Here is a 13,493-nt window from a genome sequence, read left to right as displayed (position 1 = left end):
GAATTAGGGGCATGGATCATTAGTTTATATAAATCTTATTATGCTATAGATCATGTTTTTTGCCTTTTTCCATGTCTATCCATGGTGTTATCTGTTCATCTAGTTTATTTCTTTTAACTGCTGAATTGTTCCCCAGAATGTTTCATTTAAGTAGTGTCACACCCTTCTCATGAAATTACCCACCCTTACCCTTTTCTCTGTGTTCAAGCTGGATAAGCCATTTTTACCTTCCCCTCTAGCCTCTGCTAGCTGCTCTATAAGCAAAAAGTGACTTATTATCCCTTGAAAAAGTGTTTGGATTTCAAACCTTATTACAGGGAATCTCTGGAAAAAAAAAGACTTCTTTCCACAATGAAAGGGAAGATGATGATAGAGATGATGTGAGATTGTATTTCATTCTAGAATAACGGTGACAGATTGATAACCAGATAGAATATTATCAGAAAAGAAAATAAGTATCTAAGTGATGTCGCTTTAATCAAGAAAATATTGACTACAAATAGGCATTATGAATATAAGGCTATCAGAAGGATAATTCATGTGAACCCAAACATTTTACATCCCCCTAAAAACCCTATCAGTGTGACTCATTTGGAAATGGCTTGAAGCATAATTTAGATCTACACATTCATAATAGAAACAATGCTTCAAAGAATGTTAAGAAGAGTACTAAATATGGTAAAATGTCTTTCTATACTTACTGTGAATGTACTCCAACAGGAGAGAAATTATGGGACCATAATCAACATAGAAAAATCATCGGTTATAAACCAGCTTCCTCTCAAGATCAAAAAATTTATTCTGGGGAAAACTCCTATGAGTGTGCTGAATTTGGAAAGAGCTTCACCTGGAAGTCACAGTTCAAGGTACATCTGAAAGTTCCTACAGGAGAAAAACTCTATGTATGTATTGAATGTGGGAGGGCTTTTGTACAGAAGCCAGAATTCATCACACATCAGAAAACCCATATGAGAGAGAAGCCCTATAAGTGCAATGAATGTGGAAAATCCTTTTTTCAAGTATCGTCTCTTTTCAGGCATCACAGAATTCATACCGGAGAAAAACTATATGAATGTAGTGAATGTGGGAAAGGTTTCCCTTATAACTCAGATCTCAGTATACATGAGAAAATTCATACTGGAGAGAGACACCATGAATGCACTGACTGTGGCAAAGCATTCACACAAAAGTCCACACTCAAGATTCATCAGAAAATCCATACAGGCGAGAGATCCTACATCTGTATTGAATGCGGACAGGCCTTCATCCAGAAAACACAATTGATTGCACACCGAAGAATTCATAGTGGAGAAAAACCATATGAATGCAATAACTGTGGCAAATCCTTCATTTCCAAGTCACAACTTCAGGTACATCAACGTGTTCACACAAGAGTGAAGCCCTATATATGTACCAAATATGAGAAGGTCTTCAGCAATAATTCCAACCTCATTACACATGAGAAGATTCAAAGTAGAGAGAAATCTTCCATATGTACTGAGTGTGGGAAGGCCTTTACCTACAGGTCAGAGTTGATTATTCATCAGAGAATTCACACTGGAGAGAAACCTTATGAATGCAGTGAGTGTGGAAAAGCCTTCACTCAGAAGTCAACACTCACAGTGCATCAGAGAATTCATACAGGAGAAAAATCGTATGTATGTATGAAATGTGGACTGGCCTTCATCCGGAAGGCACACTTGGTTACACATCAAATAATTCATACTGGAGAGAAACCTTATAAATGTGGTCACTGTGGGAAATTGTTTACTTCCAAGTCGCAACTCCATGTTCATAAACGAATTCACACAGGAGAAAAGCCCTATGTATGCAATAAATGTGGGAAGGCATTCACCAACCGGTCAAATCTCATTACACATCAGAAAACTCATACAGGAGAGAAATCTTATATATGTTCCAAATGTGGAAAGGCCTTCACCCAGAGGTCAGACTTGATTACACATCAGAGAATCCATACTGGGGAGAAGCCTTATGAATGCAATACTTGTGGAAAAGCCTTTACTCAGAAGTCAAATCTTAATATACATCAGAAAATTCACACTGGAGAGAGACAGTATGAATGCCATGAATGTGGGAAAGCCTTCAACCAGAAATCAATACTCATTGTTCATCAGAAAATTCATACAGGAGAGAAACCCTATGTATGCACTGAGTGTGGAAGAGCTTTCATCCGCAAGTCAAACTTTATTACTCATCAAAGAATTCATACTGGAGAGAAGCCTTATGAATGCAGTGACTGTGGGAAGTCCTTTACCTCCAAGTCTCAGCTCCTGGTGCATCAGCCAGTTCACACAGGAGAGAAACCCTATGTGTGTGCCGAGTGCGGGAAGGCCTTTAGTGGCAGGTCAAATCTCAGTAAGCACCAGAAAACTCATACCGGAGAAAAGCCCTACATTTGTTCTGAATGTGGGAAGACCTTTCGACAGAAGTCAGAGTTGATTACACATCACAGAATTCATACTGGAGAGAAACCGTATGAGTGCAGTGACTGTGGGAAGTCTTTCACTAAAAAATCACAGCTCCAAGTGCATCAACGAATTCACACTGGAGAGAAGCCTTACGTGTGTGCTGAGTGTGGGAAGGCCTTTAGCAACAGGTCAAATTTGAATAAACATCAGACAACACACACTGGAGACAAACCCTACAAGTGTGGCATCTGTGGGAAAGGCTTCGTTCAGAAATCAGTGTTCAGTGTCCATCAGAGCAGCCACGCTTGAGAGAAACAGTGTGAGAAAACCCCACTGAGGGTTGGGTCTGATTGTACACTGTTGCATGCATGCAGCAGAAAAATATGTATATTATTGTAAATAGAAATGACCACATCAGAATGTCACACATGGCTGTTCTGGAGAGGGCCTCTGAGAAGGCACTGAATGAGGCGAGGGACCCTTCCTACATTGTCACCATCCCCAGTAAACCTTGGGTCATTATTCATACTGACAAGGAACCGAGTCAATTTGGTGAATAGGAAAAGCCTTCTCATGAAAACTACAATAGAATACTGTTACCTAATTCTTCATAAGAAAGATCATATTATGGGAATGATAATCCTGTTTACTGTGGATTAGGTATAGTGCCGACAGTTTGAATGGTAAGACAACATAATATATATGATAGTGATGAATCCTTCTGTGAGTTGTTTGTTCCAGAACACACTGTCTAGTAGAATTGTGGGTGTTTTCTTCTTTTGAATCGAACACAGTTGTGTATATCCAATTCCCCACTGAGTATTTCTATCAAGCAAGAGATACTGCAATAAGACAAACTCCCTGTGTATTCAGACACAGACCTCAGAGTGTATGTTGAGTCCCCATTGTCATAAAAAAAGACTTGCAGCCCCCTTCATTATCTGCCAGGACTCTCTGAGCCCCACAGGTTCTCAGCACATTGTGTTTGACACCCAGCACAGTGTTTTTTCTTTCTTTCTTTCTTTCTTTCTTTCTTTCTTTCTTTCTTTCTTTCTTTCTTTCTTTCTTTCTTTCTTTCTTTTTTTGAGACAGAGTCTTGCTCTGTCGGGCAAGCTGGAGTGCAGTGGTGCTATCTTGGCTCACTGCAACCTCCGTCTCCCGAGCTCAAGCAATTCTCCTGCCTCAGCCGCCCGAGTAGCTGGGATTGCGTGTGCCACCACGCCCAGCTAATTTTTGTATTTTTAGTAGAAACGGGGGTTTCACCATGCTGGCCAGGCTGGTCTCGAACTGCTGACCTCATGATCCGCCCGCCTCGGCCTCCCAAAGTCCTGGGATTACAGACGTGAGCCACTGCGCTCGGCCCAGCACAGTGTTTTGTACACTCCCACCACCCTCAAGAAAACCTCTGAGGTTAGGATTTTCAGGTCATCTGGGAGAACTTAAATTCTTCCTTCTGCTATTACAATTCTTCTCACTCAGTTGCCTGCCTCTTTTTTTTTTTCAATTTACTTGTCACTGAGTTGAAGCCCAGCATTTTGCTTTCCTTAATGATCTGACTTTCATAAGTTGATAACTCATGAAATCATTATCTTACATTATATGAGATATGAGATAAATCATAAATCATATGAAATTGATAACTCATATGAAAACCAACCCCACCATATGTTCACTGTCTACTTGTGTCCATGTTCATCCCACGCACCCCACAAGGACCTTCCCTGCCATGTGCCTCAAACATCAGTTCAGTTCCTGACTCAGGGCCTTTGTATTTGCAGTGCCCGTTGCAAAGAGCACAATTCTTTATTTTATCTGTGGCTTGTCCGTCATGTCTTTTTTTCCAGGACACCTCCACACAGTCCTTCCCTGCCTGCCTGGTTTAAAATTCCAGCCCCTTACCCTTCCTCCTTTATTCTTCTCCCTAGCACTTTCCACCATGCTGCCTGGTATATTTTCCTCATTTCTCTGTGGCTTCTACACTAGAAAATATTTCCCTTTTGTTCACCACTATGAGTCTAGACCCATGACTGCCATACAGCAGGCATTCCATAAATGCACCTGTGGAGAGTTGACCCATGCTTGTTGCGTGACTTCTGTCTGATTTTTTTCTGTGTTGCAGCATAAGAAGCACTAATTGAGAGAACCAACTTGCCTAAAACACACCAGGCTTTTTCACCTCTAGTCTGTACCTGGGCTGTATCCCTTCTCAACCCTAAAGCTAAAAAGTCATTGTGAACCTTTTGGTCTGATGCTAAAGAAGGAAAACAGGTATAGGAAATCCCATGTGGATGCTTGCTTCCAGGATTCCCTGCCATGATTCCAGAATCCCACAGCTCCAACATGGTTGCAAAAGACTCCCTGCTCATTTTTCCTCAGCATGCACAGCGCTGCCCTGTCTCAGTTGCAACTCGACAGAGCCCCATTTACTCCAGAACCCAATCCACACACCTGCTCATCCTGCCCCGAGAGGAGTGCCTGAAGCCAATAGCAGGGAACTAGAGCAGACATGGGTGGATCTTCATTGGATATTAGGTATCTTGCCCTAGATAGGCAGCAGTGGCCTTACAGATGCTGACAGATGATCTGATTAGATGCACAGTTGCTGGGTGGCGTCTGGGGCCAGTCTATTGGCAGTTCTGGGAGTGGGAAATATTTGGGCTCTGCAAAGATGGTTTCACCTTTAAGAAGGGCAGTACGGGGAGGTGAAGATGGGGCCCAAAGGATAGAACATAGTCAAAGAAGCAGGGCCACAATGCCCCTTTAATTCCCAAGCCCTAGTTGGGCAGTGCTTGGTGACACATCCCATTACCTCACCTTAGATCAATGTCTACTGAGCCATCATTAGCTCTGCTTCCTCACTTCTTCACAGTATCTGATGGCCCATCACATGCTGCTCAACATCTTAGACCAATGTCTGCTCACCCATTACCTCCCTTCACCTCATCCAGCACTGTATCTGAAGCTTCACTATTCTTCCTTCAGTTTTGGATATTTTGTGATACAACATTATCCCCAACTTAGGACAATGTCGGCTGACCCTCAGGAGGGTGCCTGGAGATCACCTCTTCCTTCCTAACATACCCTAGAACAAGGTCTGGTCCCCTTCATTATTCCCATTTTACCTTACTCCTAAGTGTATCACTCCTCATGAATTCCAGGAAATATGGAGGAAAACACATTTCACTGTACATGACTTTCAATAATTTCTCCTTTATATTTATTGTAACGTGATATTTTAGTGCCGACATATATATGTATATGTATGCCCATTTATATAAAAGACTAGTTTTTAGAGAAATTTTAGGTTCACAGCAAAATGGGGCAGAAGGTACAGAGATTTCCCATATATCCCCTACCCTCACATATACACAGCCTCCCCCATCATCAACATCCCCCTTCAGAGTGGTACATTTGTTACAGTTGATGAAACTACATTGACACTATCGGCTAAAGTCCATGGTTTAATTAGGGTTCAGTCTTGATGTGCATTCTGTGGGTTGAGACAAATGAATAATGACATGTATGCATTATTACAGAAGGATAAAGAGCAGTTTCACTGTCCCAATAATCCTCTGTGTTTCGCCTACTCCTCTAAACTCCTGGCTATTTTCTTTTGTCTCCATAATTTTGCCTCTGAACCATAAAGTATGCAGCCTTTTCAGATTGATTTGTTTCACTTAGTAATGTGGATTTAAGTTTCTTCCATGTCTTTTCGTAGCTTGCTAGCTCTTTTTTTTTTTCGCATTGAATAATATGCTATTGTCTGGAAGTACCATCACTTATTTATCCATTCACCTACTGAAGGACACCTTAATTGCTTCCAAGTTTTGTTGATTATGAATAAAGATGCTATAAACACCTGTGTGCAGGTTTTTGTGTGAACATGACTGTAATATTTTAAGGTCGTATTTATTGAGGTATAATTTACACACAGTAATATTCACCCTTTTTAGTGTAGAATTCTCAAAGTTTTGACAATTACATCATGCAGTCAATACCACAGTCAAGACAGAGAACAGTTCCCTCACTTCCCTACATTTCCTCCTATTACTTTTTAGTCCATCCCTTTCCCCACCCCCAGGCCTTGATGATCACAAGCCCATTTTCTGTCTGTATAATTTTGCCTTTTCCACATGTTGTATAAATGGAGACATCCTGTGTGTGTCTCTGTCTGTGTATATATGTGTATGTATCTCTCTTTTTGAGTCTGACTTGTTTCATTTAATGTGATGTATTTGAGATCTATCCATATTGTTATATGAGATAAAAATGGAAAATAAGGTGATGAAAAGATGCTCGACATCTTTAATTTTCAAGAAAATGAAAATGAAAACCACAATGAGATACCTGTACACACCTTTTAGCATGCCTAAAAATAAAGACATAATGCTGAGAGTTGGCAACAATGCAGAGCAATGGAAACTTTCATGCATTGTTGGTAGAAATGTAAAATGTTACATTCACTTTGGGCAAAAAGTTTGGCAGCTTTTTTTTTTTTTTTTTTTGAGATGAAGTTTTGCTCTTATTGCTCAGGCTGAAGTGCAATGGCGCGATCTCAGCTCCCCACAACCTCCACCTCCCAGGTTCAAGCATTTCTCCTGCATCAGCCACCCAAGTAGCTGGGATTACAGGCATGCACCACCACGCCTGGCTAATTTTATATTTTTTTAGTAGAGGTTTAGTTAGGGGTCTCTCCATGTTGGTCAGGGTGGTCTCGAACTCCTGGTCTCAGGTGATCTGCCCGCCTCAGCCTCCCAAAATGCTGGGATTACGGGCATAAGCCACCATGCCCAGCCTTGGCAGCTTCTTATACTGTTAAACATACACTTATCATATGACCCACCAATCCCTCTCCTAGGTATTTGCCCTAGATAAATGAAAAATTGTTTATATAAAAACACGTGTACTCAAATTTCACAGCAACTGTATAATTGCCAAAATTAGGAAACAACCCAAATGTAACAGTGGGTGACTAATTAAACATCTATGCAATAGAATACTACCCCAACATGAAAAGAAGTGATTTATTGACACTGGCTGCAACATGGATGAATCTCAGAAGTACTGTTTTATTTTACTATGTGATAATTTAAATGACATTTGAAAAATTATTAGATACTAGATTATAAATATAGATTTATGTATTTTAATTTTATGTGTGCATATCATACACTGTATATTGTGTTGACAGTATGTTATAGCACATTATAATATTATACCTACTACAAAATAGTTTCCATTTTATATAATATATAGTATTGTATGATTATATAATTTTTATATTTTATATATCAAACTTTCATGTAACATTTTAGTTATTTCTACTTTTACATAATCACATTTAATGTTTATAGTATAAAGTTATAACTGTAATAACAGGTCATGGGGTTCAGACAGCCTGCAGTTGGAGGTGGTCAATATTTTTATTGTTTGTCAAGAATCCCAATTCTGGCTGATTTAGCATCAAGGAAGCTTTCTCCAGCTTTGGGCTTTTGCACCAACTGTGTTCTCTGGGCATACACTGCTTCCCCAGTGCCCATGCATCTTGCTTTCTTCCCCCATCTTTGAAAAGCATCCACCCCACCATTTGTATCTGAAGTAACACGTCCATTGGGGTCACTTTCTGCTGTATTATGTTGTATATATTTGTGTTGCAGGCATCACCATCTGATTTGATATTAAATATTTCTTTTTTTTGGTTTTTCATCCAACCTTTCCACTAGACCTCATGAGACCTGGACTTGGTCTGTCTTGTTTCTGCTGTGTCCAAGGCACCCAACATGGTGCCAGCACAAAGCAGACACTCAGTACAAGCTTGTTAAATGTGTTAATGAATGAACAAACGAACGAACGAATGAATGAATAATAACAATAGTATTGACATTGACCAAATGCCCCACACACATTGGCTAAATGCGTGGGAGGTGGTAGGGTTGGTTTCAGGTCCTCTAATTCAAAATCTAATGCCCCACCCCATGCTTCAGCATATCCCAGCCCTAATTCCATGTGTGGGTGGTGGCCAACCACCCTGCTACCCTCCTCCCAAGTATCCTACCTACATCCTTCCCTGGCATTCCACAAGGTCTCCCAACTCAGCCTCCTCTTGGTCACAGTGGCATACCATGTCGGTGGAGGACAGTCGTAAGGGACCCAGTGGCAGAGGTCTATTACCATTGGCATCCACCCTAGTACTTTCAATCCCGTACCCCATCATCAGTGCCATATGCTCCACCCCATTCACTGGAGCAGCCACCAGCAAATATGGAACCTAGGGAACAAGAGGAATGTGGCAGGGCCGAGGGTTCTGGGTCTCAGGCACTTCATTGGAAAATGAACGTGATGCAGTGTGGCAGATGATGACCCCGTGACCAAAGTCAGGTTAAAGCCATGGTTGTCATGCACACTTGCCCTAATGTCAGAATGAATTGAGCCCTCCACCCTCAGCTTCAGTGAGGCTACTGTGCCCATGTGACTCTTATCTATGTTATATCCTACGCCACCCTATCCTGCTCTACTCCCCACTCCCCATATCATACCACTTATTCACTACAATACTTAATTCTACCTTATGTTGATTCTATTATTGGTTTTAAGTATAATTATCATAATTTATAACTAATATCACAATCTTTGTCACTATTTGTTACATGCCTTTAATTATTAAGATACCATGAATAATATATGAACTCTGATGCTAAGAAATCCTGTCCCTTCTAGTTTCTACCACCTTCAGATTGGAGTTTGCATGAGCACAATAGCCTCAGCTCTAGAGGTAATGTTTTTCTCCCTCTGCAAAATCAACACAATTAGATTACTTCCTTAGTGATATTATTATGGTGTTATTTCAATATTTATTATAATAATAGATATTGCTATTTTTAAAAAGCTGGTATTTTCTGTTTCCATCTGTGAAATAGGATAATGTAAACACCACATTAATACAAGCATTTATATAAAGTTTGTGACTATAATAAATGCCAATCCTGAGAACCCGGTGTGTTCTATTACTCTGAAAAATGGGCCCATTTATAATGCAGTGTTGTCTATTGCTATGGTCTAAATGTCTGTGTCCCTTTGAAGTTCATATTAAAGCCTAATCCCCAGTGGGATAATATTAAGAGGTGGGGCCTTTGGCAGATAATTAGGTCATGAGGACTTTGCTCACATGAGTTGGATCAGTACCTTATAAAAGTCGTCTAAGGGAGCTTGTTTGCCCTTTCCACTGTATGAGGACATAGCAAGATGGCACAATCTATGAAGCAGGGAGTGCTCACCAGACACTGAATGTTCTGGCATCTTAATCTTGGACCTCTCAGCCACCACAACTATAAGCAATAAATGTCTCTTGTTTATAAATCCCTCAGTCTGAGTGTTTTTTTTTTTTTTTGAAACAGGGTCTGGCTCTGTTGCCCAGGCTGGAGTGCAGTGGTGCCATCATGGCTCACTGCGACCTCAAACTCCTGGGCTCAAATGATCCTCCTGCCTCAGCCTCCTGAGTAGCTAGGACTTCATGCAAGTGCCTCCGTGCCTGGCTAATTTTTGTTTGTTTGTTTGTTTGTTTGTTTGTTTGTAGAGATGGAGTCCCATTATGTTGCCCAGGCTGGTCTTAAACTTCTGACCTCAAGTGATCCTCTTGCCTTGGTTTGCCAAAGTGCTGGGAGTATAGGTGTGAGCCACCGTGCCCAGCCCCAGTTTGTTTTAATAGCAATATCCACTATTATAATAAATATTAAATTAACACCATAATAATATCACAGAAAATTACACTAAATTACCCAAATGTTAGTGACTTAAAGTGACTATAAACACTTATTCTCTTGCATAGTCTCCGAGGACTGAAAATCTAAAAGCAGGTTAGTTGGGTGGTTCTGGCTCAGGAGCTCTCATGAGGTTGCAATCAGGATGTTGACATGGCAGAAATGCAGTCATCTGAAGGCTGACTGAAGCTAATTCGATCCGATTCCAAGCTCGCTCACATGACTATGAGCAGAAGGTGAAAGGCCTCAATTTCTCACCACAAGGAACCCACCGCAAGAATACTTGAGTGTCTTCACCACATGGTGGCTGTATTGGTTACAGTGGTCACTTTTGTTTGTGAAAGGAGACTACATAGAAGTTTGAATATCAAGGAGGTAAGATTGATTGAGAACAATCTTGGAGGCTGGCTACCACATGGACATTGTGGTTACTTGCATTTATTACTATTGTCATTGCAATTGATACCACTATTAGGAATGATGACAGTCTTGTAAGCCAGAGGGGAATAGTCTGCACATTGTAAGGTCTATGTGAGGCTTAAATGATGTAGCACCCGGCCAGGCGCAGTGGCTCATGCCTGTAATCCCAGCACTTTGGGAGGCCAAGGCAGGTGGATCACCTGAGGTCAGGAGTTCAAGACCAGCCTGGCTAACATGGTGAAACCCTGTCTCTACTAAAAATACAAAAATCAGGCAGGCGCCTGTGATCCCAGCTGAGGCAGAAGACTCGCTTGAACCCGGGAGGCAGAGGTTACAGTGAGCCGAGATTGCGCCCAGCCGATCTGGAGGGTTTTTTAAAAAGCATATTCCTGCTATCTCGGGTAGCCTGTGTTCTATGTGTATCTGCACCAGTTTATACCTTGCCTTTTCATTCTCTTTACTATCACTTGATGAGCAAAAATTATTATTTTAATATAGTCAGTTTTATCAACCTTTTATATATAATACTTTTTTGGTGTTCTGTTTAAGAGATCTTTCCATTGCCACAAAGTCTAAAACACATTCACTAATAGTTTTACTAAAAGTCTTAAAGCTATGTTTTTAACATTTGAATCATTAATACACATAGGATTGGTTTTTGCATATGCTACCAATTCAATTTCTTTTATTGTTTTTGGCCTATCCAAATTTTCTTCCTTACATGGCAGTTTTCATCTGTGTTTTCCTAGGAAACTTCCTATTTTATTACATTTTCAAATGGATTTCTCAAAATATCCTTAGAATTCTCCTGAGTTTTAAATCTTTCTCTCAGTAGTGTGTTCCTTTTTTTTCTCATGTTGTTTTCTTTCTCTATTTTTTTCAAAATAGACTTTTTTAATTTTAATTTTATTTTTTTGAGACAGAGTCTTGCACTGTTGCCCAGGCTGGAGTGCAGTGGCGTGATCTCAACTCACTGCAACCTCTGCCTCCCGGGTTCAAGTGATTCTCCTGCCTCAGACTCCCGAGTAGCTGGAACTACAGGTGTGCACCACCACACCCAGCTAATTTTTGTATTTTTAATAGAGACAGAGTTTCACAATGTTGGCCAGGATGGTCTCGATCTCTTGACCTCGTGATCCGCCTGCCTTGGCCTCCCCAAGTGCTGGGATTAGAGGCGTGAGCCACCGGCACCCAGCCTTTAATTTTTATTTGAAGTTCTGGGGTACATGTGCAGGATGTGCAGGTTTGTTACATAGGTAAACGTGTGCCGTGGTGGTTTGCTGCACCTGTCAACCCATCACCTAGGTGTTAAGCCCAGTATGCATTAGCTATTTTTCCTAATGCTCTCCCTCCCCCCACCCCACCCCAACAGGCCCCAGTGTATGTCGCACCAGGAAACCAAACAAATTGTGTGACTCACTTTATTGTAGTGGTCTAGAACCAAACCCTAAATATCGCTGAGGTATGCCTGTGTTTGTATAATACTATTGTTATGGAAATAAAAGGGTCTCAATCCAGACTCCAAGAGAGGTTTCTTGATCTCATGCAGGAAAGAATTCCAGGTGGGTTGTAGAGTGCAGTGAGAAGAGATCGTTTATTGAAAGCTACTCCACAACAGAGTAGGGTGTCCTCAGAAAGCAAGTAGAGGAACATCTGTTAAGCTTTTCTTATATAGGGGTCTTGTCTATGTAAAGACTAAAGTAAGCTGTGCCTATGCGTGGGTGGCCTGACATCATGACAAAATTTATTATTCTATTGATTTAAAGAAAACTATCCCTGACATTTTAGTATAACTATATGATCCCTGACATCAAAGTATAACTATAATGATCTTGAAAGCATTTATTGTTATGGGTATTGGACATCTGGACTTTCTGTTGTTCTAGGAGTTTGTCCTTGCAGGCATTACAGGGCTGCTTCCTTCGCTGTAAACACATTAGGACCATGAGTTGTGACTTGCAATGAATGTGCCTTGCTAGTGTCAAGATGGAGCTGTACTTAAAATGGTGTCACTCTGGGCCTCCTCCTAGGTTTCTTCTTCCCTAACACTATGACCACACCTGCTGTCTTCTTGATGTTTCCTTGTAAATGTTTTTAATTCCTTTCTTTTTAAATTAGAAATTTACTATGAAAATTTCACACAAATACTATGGAAGAGAACATTATAATGAATTCTGTCTACTTATCACCCTGCTTTAACATTTATCAACATTTTCTTTTGCAATACCATATACCCCTTCTCAGTGGAGTTTTTTTTTTCTCAGTGGAGTTTTTAAAGCTAATATTATTCCACCCATAAATATTTCCACATGAATCCCTAAAAGTTAAGTCATCTTCTTTTTAATAGAACTGCATTACTGACAAAATCAACAGTAATTCTTAGCCCCTTGGTAGAAATGTGTGTTTACTAACAGACTTCCACAGATGTTTCCTTAGACCGTCCTTTGGGAGAAGAAAGAGAACCTGAGATCAGCAGAGTCTAATTCTCTAAACATATTTTTAAGCCGAGTCCCAGAGACAGACATAACTGGCCTGAAGGCATCCAGCATGCCCACATCAGAGTGTAGGTTCAACTCCCTGAAAACAAGTTTCCCACCTGCTGGAACTGAACACATTGGGTAGATAATTTCCCACCACTGTCAGGTAGAACCTCCTGTCAGAAGCTGAGCTGTGAATAATGTTTAGGAGTTCACCAAGTAAAAGGAATTGTATATTTACAACTCCTCATCCACACCCTCCAAAAAGGGGAGTAAGGAGGTGTTAAGCGGCTTCAGAATTTCCACAGAGGAGAAGCTAAGGGTCAGAGCCTGCACTTAAAGCTTCATTGACATGGTAAGGCGATTGTTATTAATTATATTTTAACTTCAAGGTAAATAAAAACACTCTT

General features: G+C 40.6%; 1 protein-coding gene across 8 annotated transcripts in view; it reads left to right on the top strand.

The window, feature by feature from the left end:
- The window catches only part of ZNF585B (zinc finger protein 585B), a 68,602-nt gene extending 62,315 nt beyond the window's left edge, over positions 1-6,287 (top strand). For all 8 annotated transcript variants that reach the window (XM_063701282.1, XM_055369158.2, XM_019015320.4 and 5 more), the window contains one exon: positions 721-6,287. In XM_063701282.1, the coding sequence (XP_063557352.1) occupies positions 721-2,738 (2,018 nt within the window). In that variant the 3' untranslated portion in view covers positions 2,739-6,287. The remainder of the gene's footprint in view (positions 1-720) is intronic.
- Positions 6,288-13,493: the final 7,206 nt, after the last annotated feature.

The sequence above is a fragment of the Gorilla gorilla genome, chromosome 20 (genome assembly GCF_029281585.2).
Source record: "Gorilla gorilla gorilla isolate KB3781 chromosome 20, NHGRI_mGorGor1-v2.1_pri, whole genome shotgun sequence".
In the NCBI taxonomy this organism is placed as follows: domain Eukaryota; kingdom Metazoa; phylum Chordata; class Mammalia; order Primates; family Hominidae; genus Gorilla; species Gorilla gorilla.
Note: the sequence above shows the minus strand (reverse complement) of the source record. Positions and strands in the feature narration are given on the sequence as shown.